This window comes from Strix aluco, chromosome 5 (genome assembly GCF_031877795.1).
Source record: "Strix aluco isolate bStrAlu1 chromosome 5, bStrAlu1.hap1, whole genome shotgun sequence".
Taxonomy (NCBI): Eukaryota; Metazoa; Chordata; class Aves; order Strigiformes; family Strigidae; genus Strix; species Strix aluco.
The window spans coordinates 12,601,409-12,626,367 of NC_133935.1; the positions used below are offsets into that span (position 1 = coordinate 12,601,409).

Consider the following 24,959-nt stretch of genomic DNA (forward strand, 5'->3'; position numbering starts at 1 on the left):
CTCTTTGAATTGCATAACCTGCTGAACCTTTACCATGCACAGAAAGCTAAGTAGGGTATTAGAGGAGACAAAATCTGCCAGGCAAAGGACATTGTTACGGCTGAGGAATAATGTTCTCTGAGGGCTTAATTTCAGGTTGATCTAGGAAGACATATAAGGCCATACACTTAAAAATCAAATGGGGAGAACTCAGCATAGACAGGGTTGCAGGACACGAAGCAGCTAGCTGGCTCAGGACAGGGTACACCTCTGCAGAGTGGTGTAAAGGCACAGCCCTGAGTGTTTTATGAGGGTCAGAAAGGACAGTAAGAGCAGTGGGTTGAATTTCATAATGGGCATTGTCCCTGATAGGAAATACACACATTTTTTCCACAGCGGAGCAGAACCAGACTGTGAGGAACTTGAGCCCATTCACTGTAATTTGGGCCTCATGCTGAGGCAGAGGAACTATTCACCAGTCTCCTGTCTGGGATTTTCTTCATTCCTTCCTTACCCCTTCAGCAGTGGTTTTCAACCTGTGGCCGGTAGCCTTTGGTAAGGAGAGGTGGAAGCTGTCCCCGGAGGACACAAAGTGTCCTTGGTAACCCTGAATTTGGGGTTTTAAGAAAGGGTTTTAGAGCCCTGTGGGAGAAGTCCCAAGACCTGCCACCCCAAAGTGTGGGAAGCCCGTGCCCTGCTGCCGGGGGGGGGGGGGGTGGGGGTGGGAGGGTGTCGGGGTGGACACCCCGGCGGGCAAGAGCTGGACCCCTCGCCGGCAGCTCCGGGCAGGGCGGCCCCCAGGGGGTTCCCTGGCAGCAGCCAGGCCCCCCCCAGCCCCCCGGGGTGCCGGGCGCCCACCGGCCCGCCGGCAGGTTCCCGTGAACCAGTCGCTGCCCTGCGCGCAGCTTCCGCCGGGGTCACCCCGCGGGGCCGGCGGCGGGGACGAGAGCGGGGCGGGGCGGGGGGGTCCGCGGGGCCGGGGGTGGGGTGGGGAGTCCGCGGAGACCGGGTCGGGGCGGTACGTGGGAGTCCGAGGGGCCGGGGGGGGTGGGAGTCCGCGGGGCCCGGCGTGGGGGTCCGCGGGGGCCGAGGCGGGGCGGTGCGCGGGGGTCCGCGGAGCCGGGGCGGGGCGCGGGGCGGGGCGCGGCGGGGCGCGGTGCGGAGCCGCCAGGGGCACACGTGGCTCAGCCCCCCAAAAAGGCACTCCCCGCCGGCGGGAGCGGGCAGTTCGTACCTCGGCCCCTGCGGAGGCGCCGTCGGTCCGGTCGGTCGGTCGGTCAGTGGGTGCCGGTGCGCAGGGGCCGCGGTTGGCAGCGGAGCGGCGGCTCCCGCCCCTGCGGAGGCAGCCCCGGGCTTGGGGCGGCCGTACCTGGCGGCACTATGAACCTGACAGCCGAGAGCCACCGCGTCCCGCTGAGCGACGGGAACAGCATCCCGCTGTTGGGGCTGGGCACCTACGCCGACCCCCAGAAAGTAAGTCCGGGGGTGCCGGGACGCCCCGCTCCGCTGGCGGGGACAGGTGGCGGCCGCCCTCGCTGCAGACCCCCCCCGGGCCGGGGCTACCCGCCTATTCCCCGCTCCCCTCCTGCCCTCCCGGCCACTTCTCTTTTTGCTCCTTTCCCCGTGCAAAGTTAAAGCCCGTGCTCTCCGGTGAGCAGCACGGGCAGTGCGCGGCGCGCAGAGGAGGAAAAGGTGGAGAAAAAAAAAAATTAAAAAAAAATTCCGCCCCGCTTGCGGTGTGCTGCTCGCCGCCCCTCACCTCCGCCCGTCTCCGCGCTGGTGGGCGCCCGGGAAGGGGCGCGGGGGGCCGGGGAGCGGCTCTGCCGCTGCCCCCGGGGTTGGGGGTCGGGGCGGTGCAAGCCCTGGGGCCGCCGCAGCCCCCGGGAAGGGACGTGAGACCCAGCGGGCGCCGGTTCCCCGGCAGGGCGGCCGGGAGCCCTCGGTCCCGGGAAGCCCGGAGCCGGGGGGGCCGGTGCCGCCGGGTCCCCCGGGCCGGCCCCGCTGCCCCCCTGAGCCGGGCGCAGATAAGAGGAGGAATTTCGGACCGTCTTGCAGCTGGCCCAGACACTTTCCAAGGAATGTTCCTGAAACAAAGACCCAAATTCCTGCATCGTGATTCCTGCGGCTCCCACAGCTGACTGCCAGCGGCCAAACCACTCTCAAATATTCTGCATCCTTCGGTTTTGCGTGTCCCGCGCAGGCACCCCCATCTAACTGCCGCCGGCACGGCTGCATCCAGGCTGGGGGAGCACACCTGATGCTTCTTCCCTCTGCGCACCCGGGAGCGCAAAGGCAACTCGCCGGCTGCTGCCTTTCGCTCTCTGAAACTGCCTGATCTGTCAGCAGTTCTTTTTCTGTTTGTTTGAAGAGTAGGAAAACAGAAATTTTGGCTAGAACCCTTCTTGTGTGATAGTATCAGAGATAAGATGCAATATTGTGTGTGTGACTCCACACACCACAAGGTATTTTAAAATACCGTTTTAAAGAAAACTCTTGATTAAAGCCATTTAACACCCTAATTGTACTATAGCATATTAATAACAGCGTCGAGGGAGATCTTCAATAAACACTGATGCAGGCAGCGCATGAGTGATGCAGAAAGGGTGTAAGAAATCCCCAGGGCCGCAGATCTCCCTGGTTAACAGTGCTGGTTTACTTCGGGGGAATCGGTGGGAATCTGCAACTTCAGGAGCTGGGCACCATCTCCCACATCACTAGAGTTTCTGGAGATATTTTCAGGCAGTGTATTCTTTGAATTACAGTTAGTGAAACAATATCAAGCTAACAGGAGTTTTAATGTAGCAAAGCAGAACGTTGCATAATTCAGTGTTGAAACGTCTCTTTCCAGACCTTCATATCATGCACCCAACCCTTGAGTTGAAATTTTACAGTAGTTTTAAGTTGAGAAAAATGAGGCTGCCAGCAGAAGGGGTGCTCCTGCCTCACTGCACTTCTTGCCTGTAGCCCAGATGAGCCATGGCTCGACCGCTGTGGCATTAGCCAGGCTCAGGCAGGGAGCCCAGAGTGGCACGTAACCTGCCAGAGCTGAGAGGCAGATGGGATTCCCCTTTTGGAGGCAGCTTCTTGGCAATGCCTGCTGAGTTCATTCTGCAAAAATTCAAATGTCCCCAAATCAGCACAGCAACAGTCCTGCTCCTTCTCCCCCAGCCCTGCAAAATTCTGCTGTCTCCTTTGCCCTCCTGCAGGTCAAGGTGGATGGCGAGCCTTTGCATGGAGCTCATCCAGCAAAAATGAATCATTTTTAGGTAGGGTTGGTTTTCAGCCGAATCAGTCCCAGATAGTGGCTTTTGCATGTATCTCCTTTGTTTTCTGGTGGCAGAAGAGGGGGGACACAACAGGATGATGCAGGCAGGGGATTGCTATAGCAACTTCAATTTAGAGCAATTGAAGCTGCTGTGTAACTACACCCTCAGTGGGGATGGGTGCATATACCCAACCACCCATTCTCCCTTCCCCCACGTTTGTAGGAGTTTGATTTTTCTGAGCTGTCTTTCTCTTTCTACATGATAAACATGTTAGAAAGTTGTTGGTGGGAGGAGGAGCTGAGAAGAGGTAGAGGAAGCAGCACTGATAAGGCACTTGCAAAAGTCTCATCTTCACACAAGTGCAGGTGAAACACAATATGTTTATCTGGAGGAGCTGAGCCGAAGCTTTATGCTAGGATTAGGACTGCGTATTTGAGTCAGGGAACTTGTCACAGAGGGCAGCTGGGGAAACGCGGTAGCGGGGTGCTGCGGGATTTGTTGCAGAACTGTTTGCAGCTACTGGTTGATGATGGGGCAGGACGTTTAAATAGGTCATGGCTTAAAGCTTGCCCATCTCAAAAAGGCTGCTTTGCTGATAAGAGGACGGAGGCTTCTGTCAACCCCTTGCCGTGGCAACGAAGTGCCACTTAGCTGGGACAAGCTGCTCTGCCCAGCGCTGACTTGTGCCCGGTGCAACTTCTACCGGGATGCCTGCCGAGGTTTCTGTCTTGTTACTCCAGCCTAGAGAGCTGAAAGGCTTTGTGGCAACTTGAGATTGTTTCAAGGTTTATCTTAATGAGTGAGGCTATAAACTAGCGCTAACATGTTTCCCTTAAAATGCTTAGCTGTAGCCTTTTGTGGCTGAATTGCTTAAGAAGCAGCATCTGAGCCACCCATTCTCCAGCGGTGGGGGCAGGCAGCTGGTGGTAGCAACGGTGCCAGCTGTCCCCAGCATGCTATTTCTGCTCATGAGTCAGATCTCCGCGACTTCTAGACATTTTGTGCTTTGATATAAAGTACAGAGCCATTCATTTGTCAGATTATTCATCTTGCTCTTGGAGGCAGAGGTTTTTTTTTTTCCAAAGGTTATTCACCCTGGCACCTCCATGTCAGAGCAGCTTGCCCAAAACAAATCTGTTTTCTCAATCTCGTGCTATAGCCCAGTAGCTCGTAATGAGCCTGGAGTGTTCTTCCTGAAGTGCAGGAATGCACTCGCTGGTTAAGCAAACCAGGCAGATCTAGTTAGCCATGGAGCAGGGAAATCTGCTTCTCTGACAGTTAGTTACAAGAAAACAGAGGCAGGAGGCCAGCTTTCATGATTTGGGCTTTGTCTGGATAAACTGCACAGCAGTGCCTTCAGAACTGAAATGTGTCAGCAGCTTGCCTTACTCGTCTTAAATAACTTAATTGTTCTCCCAAAGACGACTTTGGGAGATAAGTCATGCTTCTCCAGTTGTGAAACACTGAACAAAAAATAAATCTGAAAGACTGAAATTTGGTCCCATGTACAAGTTTACTGACTCAACAAAGTACATCACTCAACTGGAGCACAGATGGACCACTGTGGAAAAGGTCTATTTGTTAATCAGATTCATTTTAATTGAACGTTCCTTCCTCCTAGGTGTAAGAGAGCTTTTCTTCTGCTGGATACAGGTCAGGATGACAAGAATTCAGCCAATTCTTTGAGTCTGAAAACACTGGTAGTGCGATGTTGGGGGGGTTCTTTTTGCTTTACTCTCCTAGCACAGCAAGAAAGTGCAATGAATCCATTTGCTATCCACTCGTCTGTTAGCAGAAAGAAGGGAGTCTTCACCAGGTCACAGCATTAGTGATAAACTTGTGTTGTTTATAAAAAAAAGCACTTAGGAATATTTTTGCTGCTTTAATTGGTGTTTCCTATCCTTATTTTTAAGGGAAGGTAATAATTGTATAACCAAAAAGCTTAGTTTGTTTTTTTGGTGCAGATTTCAGTGCATCGAACTTGGTTTTGCGTGCTCCTTCACACAGAGAAGGAAACATGTAAGTTGTATTAGAGTCTTACCTATGTAAATTAGACTGTTTGTTCTAGCAAGGATGGACTCAAGTAAAACACTGAGAATCTCAGTCACTGACTCCTTCCCCTATTCTCTCTTCCCTTCCCCTATTCTCTCTTCCCTTCCCCTATTCTCTCTTCCCTTCCCTAAATATCCCCTCTCCTCATGGGTCTGCAAGGGAACTACAGCGGGAGCAGTGAATCTGGACTATCAAGGCCCTCCAGATGGCTTTAAAATTTGAGGCCAATTCTGCCTCTGTCTAGCTCTGTGGATCCTTCTGGCAAAGCCCCGTGCTTGCAGGAGTAGCTCTGCCAAGGCTCCAGCAGATGTGCTGTGTCCAGCTTTCCCTCCCTGAGGGCCCCCTAGCCGTTGACCCAATTCTCCAGGGTATTAAATAGATGGGGAGGGGGAGGAGGGAGAGGGCAGCCCCACAGGGGAAGATGGAGGAGGACAGCCCCCTTGATGAGCCTGTGGTGTGGCCCCATGCTGCGGCAGAGCCAGGTCAGCCCCCTGGGATCCCACCATCTCCCAGCATCAATGATCAGTTCCCAGCAGAGCCCAGCGAGTGGTACTGGTACCCATCTGGAAGTGGATGGAGTGTGGGGATGAGCAGGCTCGGAGGGGAAAGGTGCTAAAAACACTCCTAAATCCTGGAAATCCTATGCCTCGTTAAAACTGCACTTATGCCCGCTTCACTTTATAACTCATCCCTGTCAACACAGCTAAGATCATCAGCCCAGTGCCTCCACATAAATACTCGCTGTCTCCCTGGAAGGTCAAGGGGCCTTGGCCGCAGCTCCTCTCCTGCCTTCCTGTTTTGACTGAAGGAGGACAGGACTTGGAGGGAAGGTTGTAGCAACCGCACTGTACACAGGCGCTGCTTCTGAAACATAAGATTGGGCAAAGCACTCAAGAATAGCACTGGGTGAGGGTTTTTGGCAAGTTGCAACTTTGCTAAAAATGAGGTTCTGAGGTAGCCAAATCCATTCATAAATTGGAAGCAGTTTTGTGGAATAGTTTCAGGCAAAACAAATGGCAAAGCATTTCATTTTGGGCACTGGCAGTACAAGCTGAGGAATCAAAGGATTATTAAAGCAGTTGGAGGTAGCAGTTGCCTTTCCCTGAATAGCCCGCTGGTGAGGGAATCCACACGGGTGGTGGGAAACCAGATTCAGTCCTCTTCTCTGCCTCTGGGGATTAAACTCATATCACACAGCCCAGGGAAATAAAAGTGATTGTGGGGGTATGTGCTAGCTAGAGAGAGGCAAGAAGAAACATGTACAGGCTGGAGCAGGAGAAGCACCCTCCCTGCAGGGAAGCACACTGCCCACCAGCCCCACAGCTTTGGATGCTGAAGAACTTGGTATGGCATCCAGCCAGGAGGGAGAGAGACCCGCTTCCCCAAATCCTTAACTACCACAAAGTAACCCTTGTGAGTGCCCAGACAGTCTGGGGTTTGTTTAAGAAGAAATTGCTGGTTTGAATCAGGGAGAGGAAAAGTTCATCCAGGGCTCCCATATCCAAGCTGAGTGACCAAGTAAAAAAAAAAAAATCTGTTTTGGATAAGTAAAAACACTGTTTTGGCACCCTGAATTACTTTTTACACCCAAGCTAGAAGCTGAACAGAATGACTTTTCGTTGTACGAGCCTAACAGCCCCTAGTGCTCTTGTAGGGCCTTTTATGCCAAAGAGTTCCTTGCACAAGGCTGCGTGCACACAAACTATTTCAATCGCTCTTAGCGGTGCAGGCTGCATCTCTGCTGCAGGCTGCCTGCCTTTGGAGCTGCCGTAGGCCACCTTTAAGTCAAAAGAAGTAATAAGAAGTGACTTGTCCCCATGATGCAATCTGGGTCTCTGATGTGCACTAAGGGGGGATTTACACACAATTTAATTCCCTCTGTTTTCCTCCTGGCCATCACCGGCTTCTGAAATATGATCAGCTGGAGACAGCAATGATTTCTTGTAGAGAAACTCACCTGGCCTGACCCAAAGCTACGAAATGGATCGTGTATTGAAAGTCCCAGGAAGGAGTGACACCTGAGATCTCCGGAGACAGGGTGAAAGCTTAAAGGCTCCTACTTCTTGATCTCTTTCTTACAAATTTCCTTCTCTGATTCAGACAACTGTCTTCCTCCTTCCTCCTGGGGTAAACCTCCCACTCAACCTCTAGATTTTTTCTTGAAAAAGATAAGAGAGGCGGTGGCAAGAGCAGGAACTGCCCTAAGTGTCCTTACAGCCTTAGCTTACCTCCCATGACATGCTATAAAAATAAATATATAAAGAAAATACCACAGTCCTTTTAACATGAACAATTACACATGAATATGTGTTTGAACTCAGCAAGTACTGAGTCTGAAGTTAGCTTTGTAATGAAGTGATCTTTATAAACCTACCTGAAATGACCAGGCCAGGGAGATATTTTGCCTTTTTCTTCACTAAAAAGGTTATTGGGAACCTGATTTGACCTGAGCTGGGGGGGAGTCAGCTGGGATATTTGGCTACGGATGCTCATATTTATGCCCTGAACTTAAGAAGTGAAGAAAGTTCCCAAAATGAAACTGTTTTTTTAATGTTGTTGGACCATATTCCCTGACCAGCATTTCCAAGGGCCATTGTGCCCCTTTACGGTCCCTTTTGGTAACCACCACTGGCTTTCTCAAGCCATTTGCTTTTTAAGCAGTAGTATTACCTCATGTGGTACCAATTCTTCTTGTCTTCAGGGAGTGCTTTGGAGCAGCAGAGCGACAACTGGCCAACACATAGCAACACGTGGTCTTTCAGGGTTGGGATTTCTGAGATGTTTCAGAGGGTGGCCCTATGTTCCTTTGGTCTCTGAGGATATCCTAAAACCATATTCCCAAACTGAGATCTGTACACTTGAGCAAGGGCAGAAGGGATGGAGATACGTTACTTCAGCCCAGGAAGAGAACTGTGCCTAGCCTTCACGCTGAACTCATCCCCAAACCATATATCTGTAGCCAGATCACTCACTTACAAAGTCGTGACTCAGTTAGTTTCACGCTTGGCGGACTAAACCATACTCAGATGATTCTGCTTGCACAGACCGCAGATGGCAAGCCTTTCCTTCACTGTCTGGTATCCTGGTTGAATAATGTCCTCATTGCTTAATCTCTCCAATTTTACTCCTCATTCCTCGACTAAATCACAGTACTGGCAAGACCTAGTTGCCAAGAGCAGAAAAAGGCAGGATTTCTTGGTACTTGGTCCCCAAATGCCTTGGGGAGGCACAATAGCTTTTAGCAGGTAGCAGAACAGCATGGCTCTCGGGCAGGAGCACGGCTGCTCTCTGGAAACACGATCAAAAGCACCGTGGGTAAGAAGATACAGGAGAAGTTGTCTGCATGGGGATTCAAGAAACTGCAGCGGCTCTGAGCTGTATGATTGTTTTAATCCATCCCTGCTGTTTGCTACAGAGATGGCAAATATGCCAGAGGATGAGGGATGAACAGATGAACACTTAAGATACTGCTTTCACAGATCGGACTTCTTATAGCAAATAGGTGAGGGTACAGAGTAGAAGAATGCACTAAATCAGAAGTGTCTTGGACAAATTCTGCTTTCATCAATGACTTTTGCATGATACATTTTAAAGTTCCCTTTCATATACACTTTAATGGCATATTTACCACCTACAAAAAGCAGAATTTGTTTATCTTACATTCGTCTTTTCCCCTCTGCCATACAACTTTTCTCTTCTGCCGCTGGAACAGTCTTTCTACATTTCTGTGCCTTCAACGCTTTGTCTTCTTGGTGTTCAGCCATGAACTCTCCTCCCCTGCCTGCAACCACCTCTTGACGCCTCAATTCCTGCTAGCTCCCTGTAATCTCTCCTGTTATACAATGGAACATTTTTGGCTTGCATAAATGCAAGATTGCATCTTTATCTCATTAAGAAAGGAAAATTAAGTCATCTAATTAGAAAAGGTAGCTGTTTTTTCTGAAATGTGGCAGGCTCAAAAACTCCTAGCTTTTGTGTAAGAACTGTACTTTAACCATTAATGTCAGATTTTAAAGTTGGATTTGACAAAATGTCTTATCACACTCTGTCAAGCTGGAGAAAAGATTCTTGCATGCAACTTTCTTGAGGACACAAGAAAGTTATTACGACTTTGATTTGCACAAAACCCACGGCTCTAAGACACTGTTGAATTTGCAGAAATGCTCGTTTACCTCTGTGTATCTTCTCTGCTGAAATCTCTGTGGTTCTTCATTTCTATGAATCCTGAAGCTTAATAGAAAACAAATTGATAGTATGACTAATCTCTACTTCGTGCCAACGGCTTCTGCGGTGTTTCCAGCTATGAACACAATTAGTGTCTAATCATGTGTGGCAGATCAAAAGCTGCATTTACTGAAATGGTCAAGATGTAAAATTCCTGACGAGGATGGGCCCAGCCTTGTAGATGAGGGTGAATGAAAGACTAACTTTCTCGCTACAAAGTTCATCAACCTAAGGAGGACTTCTGAGCAAAATGGCCACAGAATTGCTAGTCCTGGAAAATGGTGGATTTTTTTAGTTTGCTCTGAGGAGTTGATTGTGCTCAGAATGACTGCCCCCAAAACCTGAGCATGCCTTAAACTATAAGCCTTCAAAAAAGCTCTTCTTAAAAAGATAGTACCTCTAACCTAAGCTGACATCTGAGCTGCTATGTGAAAACGTTTTCAGACTACTCCAGGACCAAGAGACGTATCCCCCCGCAGAGCGGACGACTTCTACTAATGAAACCGCTGACAGCCAGATAATCGCCTGGCCCCGTGCAGCGATGCCTGCCTAATCCAGGCAGAGGGGCTGGCTCTTACAGCCAACCTGGCACCGCGTCACTTGGCTCCCGAATGTGGTACCAACACATGCAGACTTGGACACTGCAAGAGCACTCCAGAGGAAAACGTTCCCAGAGCAAGGTGACATTTAGGAGATGACAACTTTGTCTGGGGGTCGGTACGGCTTTCGGATGGTGGATATCAGATGCCAACATTTCCCACCGAGCTACACGTCTGGCTACAACATAGGGTAGGATTGTGTTTAATCAGCCCAGATACAAAACTAGTAGAAGGTTAATTCAGAGAAGCTTTTAGGACAGTAGCACTACCCACAACCAGTTGTAGGGATTCTTGTTTGAAAAGTAACCAAACAGAAAGCAGACGTTTCCGTTCCATAGCGGCGTCCTGCACTGACAAGCACTAGCTGTTTCAGTATACCCGTCTTTCAAAAACTACAAAGCTAGCTGTTACCAATGCAATAATATCAAGGCAAAATAATACAAAGAAAAAGACCACTTCTTTTTCTCTTTTCCTCTGGCTTTCTAAGCATGCTGGATTTTTAACCCTGCTCAAGAGCCACAGGGAAAGCCCTCGTATGTAAATAAGTTATGAAGATTGTTTTACAGAAGATGAGACAGGGAATCACTGGCATTCTTGAAGAGGGGGAAAAACTGAACCCCTACAAGTAAGTAATGTCAATTAACACAACTGAAAGATACACTTTTTGGCAAGAACATTTAGAGCCCAATTTTCCAGATAAACCTCCATTTTCTGAAACAACCCTGACTAACTCCATACATTAAATATGGTTGTGCACTCCCACATGTCTCTGATTCCCTAAAGTTCTCCAAAGAACAGCGTGAGCATGTTCTTACAGCTCATGCAGGAAGCTAACATCTGGGTTGTGTCTTCGGTTGACCTAGGAGGCCACATTTGTCAAAACTTGAAAACGCTGTGCAGAAAATGCCTCTCTAGGCTTCATCAAAGCCAACTTTTGTTGGTTCAGCTAACTAGGTGGTGGAATTCCCCAAGTTTTACATCTGCTTTTGCAAACACTTCTTCGAACTAGCGCCAGAAACCTCTCCCCTTTAACTCTAGGGAACAAAGTAGAGGAACTACTGGCAACCTTTTCTTTCTCCTCTGTTATTGCACAAACTGGTGCTTTATCTTTGCCTTGTACCTCATGCACCCCTGGGATCACATTTCTTGTCTGAAGGGTGTTTTGATAGCATCCACCTTTCCAGTTAGATCCATGCTTTCCAGGGCTGGCTGGCTGTGTCCTCCAGCTCTTCAGGAAACTGTCCCAGTCACCCTGCTGGCACTGCAAGCATGGTACCTGGGTGTGCATGTCATTTGCTTGGTTTGCCTTAATCCTCCATCTGCTGACAGAGAGGCATGCCAGCCCTTTAACTTAGTCTTGCATTAAGTGAATTTGCATCAAGTGAAAAGTTGTGGCGATCCTAAAACTTGAGGATTCTGCAATCAAGTGGTAAAAATAACTCCAGCAGCCTCTGCCAGCTACAGTAATACGGCTTTCCTGAAGACAGCTTTGGCTAAATCCTAGAATAAAAATGTCAGAGGAATTCTAGACATGGTAAATCTGCAGTTATGCAATCTAATTTCTGTTGTACAGGCAATCAAACATCACACTTCAAGCCACTGACAGGACATCAGGCTAGAGGAAAAAGGCACCCCTTGTCCACGTTCATTCACAGTGTGACACGAGGCAGCAAGTGTCACCATTGCCCCTGTCTTCTCTGGGTGCATTTGCTGCCCCGCACTTTCTAAGGCAATGCACTGCATGACATAAAGCAGAGCTCTGAGCCAGCATAGCAGCTCGTGGCTCTCAGTGGTGCTCTCCTCAGCTCTACCTGCTTTTGCAGAGATCCCTTTGCTAGGTTTTGCTTCCTGGATGGTGGTTGCCAATGCTTCCGGGGGACAAAAGACAGATTTTCCGGTGTACAAGAGAGAGGGATGTGCTGGCGGTTGCTTTTTCCAAGAAAGAGGTGTACAGTACAACTTCTCCTTTACAAGATTAAACAATTCTAAGAATGTACCCTCATGTGGCTCATATCCTCTAGCTTTTTAAACTCAACCTGTGCTTTCCTGTAATGCCTTCAGTACACATGTTTTCTATGCTCTGTTCCTAACATCTTAAGCCAGTCCTCTTTGCCAGTTTGTCCAGAAAACAGACAAATGGAAATAAGCAATTGGGCTTCTAGAAACTTGCATAAGAATCTGTGTGTGAGTGCCGAGCTTTGGTGAAGGAGGCGCTGAGCCCAGGAATGTACCTACTTTCCCCTTCCTGTATTTAGCTGACTAAGATTCCTAAACAGCGGCTCCACATCTTAAATTATAGGTTAGGACTGGAGCGTTTAGCCCACAGTTTGGATCTCTTGTATAATTCAGCTGCAGCTAAAGTCAGATTTTTCCAGGAGATGGCCCTGTCTCTCTCAACACCTCAAGCTCTTCCTTCCAGGATCATAATTCCCAGCTGAGGGACTGGATATCATTGCACTAACCAGGTGAGGTACTTAGGACTAAGGCAAACAGCTCATTTCCCAAAGTGCTGCTTCCTCAGCTCTCCATACTGCTGAGACTGGTGCAACTCTGTGAAGCTGTGTATGTGAAACGAGGCAGAGCAGAACCTGGGAGCCTGAGTCAGACTGTTTTCCTTTACTGTATGCACTAATACAGAATAAATGACAGTAGTGATGTTAAGACATTTATAAAAACGGTGCCTATGGTAGCTGTTCACATGTTCTTGCAGGATTACAGTCTGCCACTACTGTGTCCCTTTGCTTTGTATTTGGAGGTAACCAGAATCCCTTTTTATCAGCTGGAAAGCTGATGGAAATTGCTGACCAGAAAAGGATGCTATAGAGAAAGCAAAAGAATTGGAGGGCAGCTGAAATGTGACACTAAATAACAGTAATGAGTAAGGCAACCCCTAACACTGCTAAGCAAATCCTGTTCTACTTGAGAGGGAACAGTAAAATTCATGGGTATGCCTGCACAAAAAATATTCCCCTGTGGCTTGGTCACATGCAGTCAGGAGTAGAACTGAAGCTGTACATTTTCTATGGTAGGGAGAATAGTTTTTGACATGGAAGGTGTCTGGAATAAACATTAAGAACTAAAAGAGTTCATGGTCTCAGATGAAAAAGAGAGCAGACCCTTTCAGAGAGGCAGAACTGATGAAGCACATTGCTTTTTCAGAGTCATAAAATGTGGTAACTGGCCAGTTGGCTACTTCATCTATGGAGAAGGGGCCAAATTGCTGCTGCCTTCCTTTCAGTGAAGGTGAAAATCTGAGTCTGCTCCCCCTGCCCTTCTGCCGGATTTATTTACCATAGAGCCTGAAGGAAAGAGGTACTGGTTTACTCTGTCATGCATGGTGGTAAATCAGCAGGTTTACGAGCTATTGATTGATAGAGGGAATAATTGTGTGTTGTTTCCTTAAACTCTATGATCTTAAAAATAACCTAGATGTTATTGAAGGAGTTATTAGTGATTGAGCGAGTGGTTCTAGTCAACCAAGAAGTTTTTCTTTTATCATAAAACATGTAATAAATTTAATACCTTTTTTTGGCACAAATTAGTGACTGTAAGTAAGAGCACTGAAGATAGAAATCTGACTTACAGTGTACAAGTGGTTATAAAATTCCAGTTCTAAAACAACAGTCCTTGATCAAAGCAGCATAGTTGCAGGGCACACTGATTAGAAGCTGAAACATTAATTACAGCTAAGGATCAAGCATACCTCTTATCTACACTTAAATAAAAAGTAATAAAGAAGCAAAGATTTGTCTTAAGGCCAAAGTGTCCTGAATTACTACTGACAAAGCACAAAGGTTTAAAGCACAGAGACATTTCAGTACCTCATATGGCATTTCTGCTGCTCTAAACATGAGGAGCCCTGCTTATCTGGGAACGGTGCAAGAATAAAGGCCTACCTGAAGTGAGTAGCTGGCATAGGCAACCACATTGTAGATAGTGTACACTAGTGAGTATAACCTGGTGTAAGGAGGAGGAGGAGGTCTGGCTTTCCTGGTGAAGGTGGCTGCTCTGCAGCCAGGCAGCCTGGGAGGCACTGCTCCATCAACTGCTCTGATTGAGTGCTGACCCTTATACAACACCACGAGACATAAAAGCAGTCATATCACAAACTTCTATCTGCACTTAAGTAAAAGTTGGGTTTCAACTAGTAATCTCTGATCTGGTCACTACTAGTTAAAGACTTTCTTTCCATGAAAGACAGAAGAGATTAAAATGCCTCAGGCTGAGCAGCGGGGTAGAAGGGCAAGATCCAGGTCTGTGTCTTCTATGACAGAAAGATGGATGAGGAGTGGTGATTCAAGTAATCCAGCTTTAATACAGTCTGTCAGGAAACAATGGAATAAGATATGACACTGAAGGTAACACTTCTAAGAAGTGGTAAAACCACAACATGACTAGCCTGTGCAACTCATCAACACAGTTTACCACAGCCCATTACTGCAGGATTTGGAAGGATTAGATACGTGAAATGCTAGATATAATAGTTTCTCCGTTAGAATGAAAATAAACATATTGTATGAAGTTTCCAGACTTGCAGATGTCACAGGCCTTCAGCTGGGACAGCTCAAAAGAGGCAGGATTTTTCCAAAAACTGTTCCCTAGGTTGTCTTGCATTTTTATATGAAGCACCTTAGACTAGAATCTGTCAGAACTAATATACCACATCAGATGAAATGAACTAGTGCAATAAAAACATTTATATTTAACATAAACCCATCTCTGGCCATTGGTAATCAAGGCCTGATCCAAAAAAAGCCTTCTGAAGCCCCTAAAGGATAAGATTAATCCTTGAGATGGAGGAGCCTTTCACAAGACTATTTGTACAGATGTGTGTAAGTCCCATGCAAAAGATTAAAAAATACATAGAAGTTCAGCTCTAACATAAGTTAACTAATTCAGCCAAAGGCAATTGCAGTAACTGCAAGCTTTCTCATTTCCCTCTGTTCTACCCTCCTCCCAAGTCTGCAGTTATGCCATTGCCCTATATGTGAGACTCTCTACCATTCTTCACCTATTCCTTCTGCTTTTGTTAATGACCAAAATGGCCCTGGTGTTTCAGAAAAGATGCAAGTCAATAATCAACATTTCTTTGCTTTGTGGGGTTTAGTTTACAGTTGCAGGAAAAAAAGTGGGAGCTGTGTTCATGCAATCTCTCAAGAGTGAAAAGAGAAGAGAGAGGAAATCCTAGGATCAGGCCCACACCCCATTTTCAGGTTCTTCAACAAAAGGGAAAAAGTTTAAAAAAACAACCCCACACTATTTTTAAAAATCTGCATTAAGGTGGTGTGTCACTGGTCTGCTTTCGTGCATTTGAATGGTAGAAGTCAAACAGGCTGAAGTGATCTAAAAGTCACACTGTTAATCAGGTTTCATAGAGAAAACACTGATTGCACTCTTTAAAATATATTTCGGATAACTAATCATCACTTGGACTTGAGCTTACAAGACCTTTAAGCTGAGCCTTGTTGCTCTGTGCTAGTCACCCTGAGCTTTGCAACTGTGGATACAGCCTCGTGGAGCTCATTGCCAAGACAGAGGTATGAGGTTACTGTCGTCAGTATCTGCAGGCTTGTAGTACTTGTGTCAGCTTTTTGCCTACTGCCTTTCTCAAATCCTTCCTTGCAGGTTCAGGCAGGGACAAAGTCGTGAGCATGTTGGAGACGGTCACTGCTCCATGCATCATGCTTCTGTAACGCTGCCTGACGTGCCCCGAGTGAAAACTAGCCATTGACTGCGCCTGAAAGGCTTTTAGCTGCTGTGGTCTTCATTACATCTTACTAACAACTAGGAAAGGGCCCTGGCAGGGGCTGAGCATGCCTTTGGGAGGCTCCCACAATGAAAGCAGCAAAGCATTCAAACAACTGTTTCATTGTCTCTCTCAGTTAAGCAGACAATATTGCATTGTCACTGCTCTAAATACTGTAGCGTGCCAAAATGTGCCATTTTCCCTCTCAGCCCTCACTCACGTCTATAATAAATAAGGGCAAGTGTAAGCGGCTTTGCATTTTAAGTAACCTTTAGGCACTGCATGCTGGAGCAGAGAGCCCCCCCTGAGCCTGAAGAGAAGTTGGTTCAGTCATGTCTGATAGCAGCTAGGCTGGACAGGACACTGAAGAGCAGACCAAGCAGGCCAGGATACAGTCCCATTACCCCAGAATAATCTGCCACCAGTCTACAGCTCTGGGACTGAAAGGCAGAGGTTGACCCCTATGTGTCTTCAGCAGTCCGTCATAGATCTGTCTTCCATGAATGTGGAAGGGCAGACCAGTGTCCTTAGTCGCTGCAGCATCCTGTGGCAGCTATGAGTTTCACACCTTCCAGTTCAGCAGGTGGTGCAAGAGCAGCTGCTTATTTTATTGCAAACTTTTGGACAGCCAAGCCAGTGGCTGCTGTAAAAGGGCAGCTTGGAGGGAGACCGATTGCTGTGGTGAAAAGTGGTCCTTCCCAACAGCACCTATTGCCAATCCTGATTCTTGTCTTTCCTTGGCATCAGCAAAACCAACAAATTTGACATCCTCTCTTCATTTCCTGTCTCATTTCCAGATGTCTCTGTCATCTGTTTTCTTCATAGGAGAAGCAGCGTGGTCTTGGCCCTTCACTTGGAGGTCACAAAATTCACCTCTTGGCATTTGCTGCTGGCAGAGAGCAGCACAGGAGAGCAGGTTGATTCACCTTATTTCAGTTTTCCTTTAAGAGAACCAGATGTCCCTGTCACAGCAGAGCAATGCCTATGAAAAGGGTGAGAGAATAGCATTGCCATGTGTCACTGAGAGCCCTTGACCACCACCATTTAGAGCTGCCCTCTCATTATGCAAATTGTGGCAACAATAAGATGTTTTCAGTGTCATTTCAGTGATCAAATTATTTCAGTCTTATGTTTTTTGCTTGGTTTGGCCTACGTGTATTTTGCTTGCCACATTGGCTAATGGAAAATATGACTGTTCTGAAAAAACAAACTTACTATGAAGTTCAGCAAAGATGGGTAAACATAAGTGCAGCACCCAGTACAAAAATGCCACTTGGACTTATTGAGAGGTTTCTTGGGCTCATCTTAAACTGAAGCAGTAAAGTGTATATAAATGTACACTAAAGCATCTACTGGTTCTTAGCCACATGATAAAGCAGCTGTCCAGAACTGGGAACACCAGTAGACATTCCTGAGCTATCACCCTTTGGATTGTGGTACCACCAATGGTAAGTTGATTTGAGGAGAAAGAAGTCAAATGTGAGTTCCTGCTCTGCTGAAAGCTCTACTAGGCCATAAGATATTCAAACAACCTCTGATCAGGCAGGTGGTTGACCAGCTCTGCTCAACCAAAAAGTCCTCTTGAGTAAAGGACTTTATCAAACGGCTGTTGTAGGAAAGCTCTTGCTCTCTAGGTAAGAAATTCTGAAATAATTTTCATATGAAATACATTCAGTTCTACTTTCTGAGGACTCTAGTACTCTCTCTTTCCCAGACACATAGAGAATTTTTTGCTTTGCTCCTTTTTCCAGTCTAATTCCACATTCACGACAGTTTTGAAGAAAAGTGCACATCACATTTTTATTCAGAAGTTGAAAGAGAGGTGTCTGGGGAGGTAACGGATGGTTAGACGGAATGAACTCCAGCATGAACCTTATGCATATATCAGGGACTCCATAGCATTTCAGGAGAGGTGAGCAGAAGCCTGAAACCATGTTTTTTCTTTTTCTTCTCCCATTAGACTCCCAAAGGTTCCTGTTTGGAGTCGGTGAAGATTGCCATTGATACTGGTTACCGCCATATTGACGGTGCCTTTGTCTACTACAATGAGCATGAAGTGGGACAAGCCATCCGGGAGAAGATTGCTGAAGGAAGGATCAAGCGAGAAGACATTTTTTACTGTGGCAAGGTGAGAAGCTGCATTCAGATATTTACACTAAATCCAGGATTTCTGTGAATTGGCTTAAGAATGCCTGTAGTCAACATCGGGCATGCTTCCAGATCCAACATCCTTTATTTTTTTTCCTAGCATTACCATAATGCTGCAGAGCTTAATGAGCACTAGATTTGCTGCTAAGTGCAGGAATCACTGTTGTTCTCAGTTTAAAGCTTTGTTAGCAGTGGGAACCATGCAACATCCATTCTGCCTAGTATTGTAGGCACCAGCAAGTTTAAACCATTGCTACACTCAGCGGTGCTGCCTAAGCTGTTACTGTCCCACGTGTTACGCTGGCACACACATTTGTATACTCACTGAGCCTGATCTGGACAACGATCCTGCAAATGGGTTATTTTCTGTTAGAGCAATTCCCTGTACAGGTTTGCTGTTAGATTGCACAATGAAAGGGGTGGGAGCAAGCACGTGTATGCAAGTGTCTGTGTACAGGAGAACAGCAAGTGCTTACAGTGGTACTACTGCCAGAAAATTACTCATCAAGCTACACCCTTAGTTACTGTATCACCTGTCATTAAAAGGTTCTAGTATGATGAATCAACTCACTTGGAGAGAAGATGTCATCACAGTTCTGCTCTAGAGCAACGAGGCCAGAATAATGCATGAGCTAGTTAATGGTTTAAAGTCTTAGCTATAAGAGTTGATTCTCTCCTAGAATAATGAAATCCCTTGTCCGATAAAGTGTCTGACAAAAGCTGTTATAACTACGATGACTACATCCCAGGTATAAGAGAAAGAGCTCATTGCACATTACAGAATAAAGATCAGATGGCCCCAGAAAATTCATGGTGCCTGTCCAGTTTCTAATGGAGATTATGGCCTCAAATTCCCCTTCCTGCAGTGCTTCTTTGAACATATCAGCTTAATATTTTCCCTTTCTCCTTTCCCAAATAAGACGTAATCCACAAAAGTTACTCAACAGCCTTGGAAATAAATACCATGGTTCCTAGAGTGAAAGATCCCATGGGATAAAAGGCCCATTTTACTGCAAGCAATATAGTTAAGCTCTATGATCTGGGAAAGTAAGCTTCGTATTGGGTAGTTTGCAGACCAAGTGGATTTCAGCAGCTATAGACCAATTTCCGAGTACAGCAATTTCCAATTTGTAAAGTATGCAACCCTTTTCCAAGTTCCCTGCTTGATTCTACTGGTAACAACCTTGCCATCCTGAGAAAAGCTTCACATCCTCAGCTTTTCCACCTTTATCGGGGTAGTCTCTCAGTCTCTCATATGCCAAATATGTTGATTTGGATCAGTCAAAATATTTTGTTTCAACTGTTTTACAGTTTCATTACTGCAAATTACCAGTAATATTTCAAATCAAAACCACAAAGTTGTGCCAAAAGGTTAGAACCAGATGTCCTAACAATTTTGAGTCTTTTAACTTTCTCAACTGCTTCCCCTGCAGTTTATTTTCCCATATAAACCTTTAGGTTCTGTGAAAGCACGTTTTGTTAAAATTTCCAAACTTACTTTATTTATTAAGCCTTTCTATATTAGGTTGTCTGATCTAATCACTAGATGATTTTCCTAGTTGATAATCACTACTTAAACATTGAGCCATCTGTGAAACTACATTTGACTTCTTGATTGTAAGTTCATTTGTTCCTTAAACTGCAGATCCTGCAAGCCACAGGGCTGCAACTCATAGTACCACAAGAGCCAGTGCCTGTAGTTCCAGCCTGCCTTGTGACCGTGAGATGGGACACACGTGGATTTATCTTTCTGTCGTGTCCTGTTTGTGCTTGACAAAACTTCAGGTGCTCAGGGTAATAGTTCATTAAGACATCTCTGTAGTCTTTAAAGAATTCAGAGGCAGAAATTGAAAATATTCTGCAACCAATTCAATCCATCACAATCCAGGATTTTCACAGGTTTCACTGAACATTTTCACAGCAACTCTGAACTTCCCAGGAGGGGTGGGACTGGATGTCTCTTGCCTTATGAGCTTATGTATCTTTGGCTTTATGTACCTCACAAACTTATGTATCTTATGAACTACAGGCAAATATCAAGCTACCGCCATTAATTGGTAACTGACCGATATGAACTGTTGCATCTTCTGGGGGACATGGTGGATAGAGTACACCATTCTTGGAAGCAGTCTACACAACAAAATTTGGTTTTGTTTTCAGCCTTACTGACATCAGAAGTACTGGAAATTCCTAAAACCCTTCAGACTCAAGCCCTCATGCAAATCTTTCCTTAAACAAAGATGGTGTGGATTGAAGGCTGGTCTGTCAGCAGGTACTAACAAGAACAGCCCCACTGAGTGGCAGCATTACTGGAATAGTTACTTGGTGCAATCGAGCTGCATCTGCCAGTTGAAATCATCAGCACTTGCACTTGGCTCATGCTGCTGGCTGGCTGATCAGGCAGAGCAGCTCAGCATCCAGAAATTTTAGAGGTTTTATATCAACTGCCAACATCTCACTTGGCTTATATAGCAAGACCTTTTTGGTCTCCTCTTTCATCCCAGGATATTTCTTTCATTAAACTAGAAGTAACATTTCCAGGAAATGTGGTGTCCTGAAATGCCAAAGCCAGCTGGCAGCTTTGGCTGCTCAAATGTCTACATGGGTTCTACTTAGGTAGATAACACAATAACTTGAACAAATCATGAAAACAGTTATGAAACTCCTAAGTTTCCATGGCATCTATGTATTAACATAGTACAAACGTTTGCTATTTCTAAAGGCTGTTTGTTTAGAACCTCTGCAGTTTTTTAAAGGGAAATATATTCATTGGCAAGTACTGAACTCAATAGCATGGAGCTAGAAAGGGTGCACAGAAAAACTGCTTGTAAACTATCAACAGACTTCAGGTTACTAAATTTCTAAAACACAGTAACGAAACAAACTACACATGAAGGGTATACAGACTCATTTCCTTACCTATATTTAAGTCCAAAACAACATCTCATTTTACATGTAAAATGCTTAAAAACCATCCAGACCAAAGGCTTTCAGGAAATCCCATGGAACAGCTTAAAACTCTGAGAGCAGGCCCTTGGTCCCTTTACTATAGTACACCTCAGCCTGTGTAACCACCATCTAGTGATCATAAACTCTTTCACCTTGCAACATACAGCCTAGTATGAATTTCCAGGTGCCAAACCCTGTTTTGGTTTGTCAGTTTAGGGCAGTGTCAGATGTGCTGTCCTCAATAGAACTGAACTTCAAGACAACGTGTCCTTGCCTCTGCTGGCAGAACTGAGCGGAGAGTTATTCCCTGGGAAAACAATAATCTGGTTTAAAAAACCCAAACATCTAAAATATTTAAAAGTTACCCAGGCTATGTCCTTTGACACCTATAATCATTATTTTCTCCTGAAATGGCAACTCAAGTATTTTGTGTCTCAAGAATGAATTCATTCTATACCTTGGCATGCAGTGACTGCCAGCTTTGGTGGCAGAACTGGCTAGACAATGACCATACCAACAAACTGAAGGTTTTTTCAGCCAATAAAGGTGCCAAAAAACTCAACATGACACCACATGTCAGTTTTGTGCATTGAAAAAAGATGATAAAATAGCCCAGCTCACTGTGTGAAAACAAATGGCACTTTAAACCTTCTGTTGTGTGTTAATTCTGGGTTTTGTCAATTTTAACTGCAGCAATCAGTTTACAAAGAGCTCTTGGTTACTAATTACCATGCTATGGTTTCATTCTTCTAGAGATTTGCATCATCAGGGTTCAGTTAGAGATAGTACTGAAAGCTAATCAACTAAGCACACTCCATAGCAACCTCAGGGCATAATCCCACAAGGAAGCAGTTGTGATTAAAGAGGTTGAAAGGCTGTGCTTTAACTAGTCACACCTGAATTACAGTAACTGAAAAATAATACATCTTCAGTAAGGACTGGGGCGTAAATTAAAACTTCCCTAGGTCAGGCAGTCACTCAGGCTCTGCGACCACAGGAGAAAACCAAAAGATTCTCTTTGTGACGGGTGCTTGGCTGTTCAATAGCTAACTCACATGATCTGAGCTTCTGCCTTCAAGCATAAAACTGACCACAGATTTCTTGTGGGAACAAAGTTTTCCAGTGAAAGCATATGCTTGGAAAGCTCGGAAAACAAAAGGAATCTGCCTAAGTTCATTGAGCAAGAGTCTGCAATATACTCAACTCAGAAGAACCTTGTGATAAACAAATATGTAATGGCTTTACTGGGTCAGCACTGGGACAGGATAAGGCCCGTCACCTTTGTCTTGCAGTGATGTAGACCACAATGTCTTTGCACTGTGCATAACAAGCTCCGTCAGAAGGACAAGAGTGTGTGTGTGTGGTGGGGTGGTGTCAGCTGGTGGATGATCACTGTTCCTCCTGACACCCAAAAAAGAGCTTATTTTGCCTCCTCAGCTGTGGAATACCTGCCACCCCCCAGAACTTGTGCGTCCTACGCTGGAGAAAACCCTGAAGATCCTGCAGCTGGACTACGTTGACCTCTACATTATTGAGTTGCCAATGGCTTTCAAGGTAAAAAGAAAAATTGCCCAAAAAAAGTGCGTGACTGTCTTGAACCAAGGTCTTTATCAGCATCTTCCTTGCAGCTTCCAGTCCATGTTGAAAATAACACTTTGACCAGATGTTTGATATATACTGCATGCATACATTTCTGTGCATTACCCACACAAAGAGAGGCTTATAGGTGGTGTGAGAACAGTTACTGACAGCTGTAACATGGTGTGTCTCTGGAAGGACAGGTCTCCTAACTGGGGTTGAACACTTCCTAAGCTGAAGAATTACTGTAGCTGGAGCAGCACATGTCTTATTCCTCTCTGAGCCATGACGAGGGAGTCACTGGAGGAAAGTGGTTATACAAAGCAGCAAAGAGCTAGGGGCAAAGTTTGGAGGGGGAGAGGGAAAGGAAGAAAAGCCACCAAGCTGATTTCCTTACTCTGTCCCCAAAACCAAATAGCCTCAGTAGTATTAAAGCCACTGGGCAAATAGTTGGGTATGATCTTAATCTCCTTAACTTCAGTGCTCCTCTCAGACAGCCTCAGTAGATCACAGTGGGTTGTCCATCCCTCACTCTCAAATGTCTAAAAACCTTAAAGCCTGATATTCCTTCATACTGCTGGCTCTGCGCAACTTGTAGCCAAAACCTTTGAATACAAGATGCTCACGTTGGAGTTGCATGCCTCCCTTGCAACAAGCTCTTTCAAGTCCCTAGATTTTCTGTTTTCACAGCCAATTGTACCTTGCTTTACAATTTTCCTCTGCAAGTACATGATGTAAAGGTAAATTAAATAATAGACTAGAAGAATGAGATTCAAAATGTATTTAAGTGGTTCTGAACCAATTAAATCCTTTTTCTTAGAGAATAGGGTCAGGCAATTGGCCAGTTAATTGTTTCTGCGGGATGTTTAAGCTCTAAAATGGCCTCTTTCTGCAAGGAAGGTAGTTCTCTGATTATTAAAATTATATTTTACTATGGACTCCAAACTGTCAGAAGCATCAGATAGGAAGCAATTTACCAATGAAGCAATCACCTTAGACCTGCAGTTCCTTTTTCCCCAAGGAAGCCATATCCCATTAAGACCTGTATAGGAGTAACTGGACTCAGATATTAAAACTTTATTTATACGGTCCCACGTATGGAATCCTTTTGGGTACATTTTTAAAAATTTCCCACCACTTGCAATTTCCTGTTTCCCTTTGCTTGTGTTTGTATTCTCTAGTAGTTCATTCTCCCACATAGTGAAGGTCATTGTCTCACAATATAAAGATATAGACAGCTGGCTTTAAAGTAATGTACATCTGACTCCCTGAGGCCTGTATCAACAATCTGAGTTGTTAAAGGAGTAGCAGTGCTGGAGATTCATTCATGTCCCCCTTGAGAGGAAAGAAAAAAAGAAGTCACTTTCTGCCTGAAAAATATACATTTTTCTGTGCCAAATACAAAAAGAAAAAAACCCCACCCTTTTACAATAGTAACATGTTTCCTTTCTTTGCTCCCTCTCTCACAAATAAACCCATCCTGCATGCGATGCTTGCCTTTGGTGAGGAGTATGCAGGTGTAATGCTAACAAATTCCTACTCTGCCCTAGTCCACAAACATTGGTGTTTTCCTGTCTCCCCAAAAGCCCTCTAGCAAAACTAGCATCTGCTTGGAAATCAGTGAAGAACTTGAGACAAAGCTTATGGTCCCACTCCGAAACCAGTAGGAAACGTGCCCCTGCAGATGCCAGCGATGCAAGCTCTCATAGGGGCTTTTAGGTAGAGTAAGAGGAATCTGGTTGTGGAGAGCACCACTCAGAGGAGGAAACCCCCACCACACCAGCACTTCTGGGTGTATCAAGAACGACTGACATGTGAGGTGACATCATTCACTGACCTACCAACATTAGCCCCCACCTCCCTGTATTTTTGCCTCACACAGATTCCCCATTCAGGCCTTATGTCCCTCCTCCCTTTAGCCCAGCGGCAGTGCTCAGCCCCTTTGCCCTAGCAAGGCTGATGACCAGCAGGAACAGGTCTCCTCCACCACATGCCCTCTGCCTGGGTAGCTCATACCCACTGGCAGGTTTTCTAGGATGGCTGATCCATCAGTAAGCAGCTACCTGTGCACTAAACGATCTCTAAATTCCTCCCAACTAAATTATTCTGTGATCTAGCAGGAAAGTAGGTATTTTAGCCTTACACTGGAAAAGTCTTATCCAAGTATCTTCTTGTCATTTTAAGAGAATAAATCAAAACAGACCAATACTCTCACTATTTGACTTCTTACTGCCTTCTGTTTATACAATGGGCATTCACAAGTTGTTAAAATTGCTCCCTTGAGAAAGCCCACTTGTCAAAGACCATTTTGTGAAAGCAATGGGATGTGCAGACCTGTCTTCCTGCATCTGTGTTGGTGAGGAAATTATTATAATGGGAGCAGGGCTTTTCCTCTCAGTGGTTACCAACTGCTGTGTT

General features: G+C 45.7%; 1 protein-coding gene across 1 annotated transcript in view; it reads left to right on the forward strand.

Annotated features, from left to right (window-relative positions):
* The first annotated feature begins 1,219 nt into the window (after nt 1-1,219).
* The window catches only part of AKR1D1 (aldo-keto reductase family 1 member D1), a 35,721-nt gene continuing 11,981 nt past the window's right edge, over nt 1,220-24,959 (forward strand). Inside the window, exons 1-3 of the mRNA XM_074825336.1 lie at nt 1,220-1,452; nt 17,827-17,994; nt 22,401-22,517. Coding sequence (XP_074681437.1) covers nt 1,360-1,452; nt 17,827-17,994; nt 22,401-22,517 — 378 coding nt within the window. The 5' untranslated portion in view covers nt 1,220-1,359. The remainder of the gene's footprint in view (nt 1,453-17,826; nt 17,995-22,400; nt 22,518-24,959) is intronic.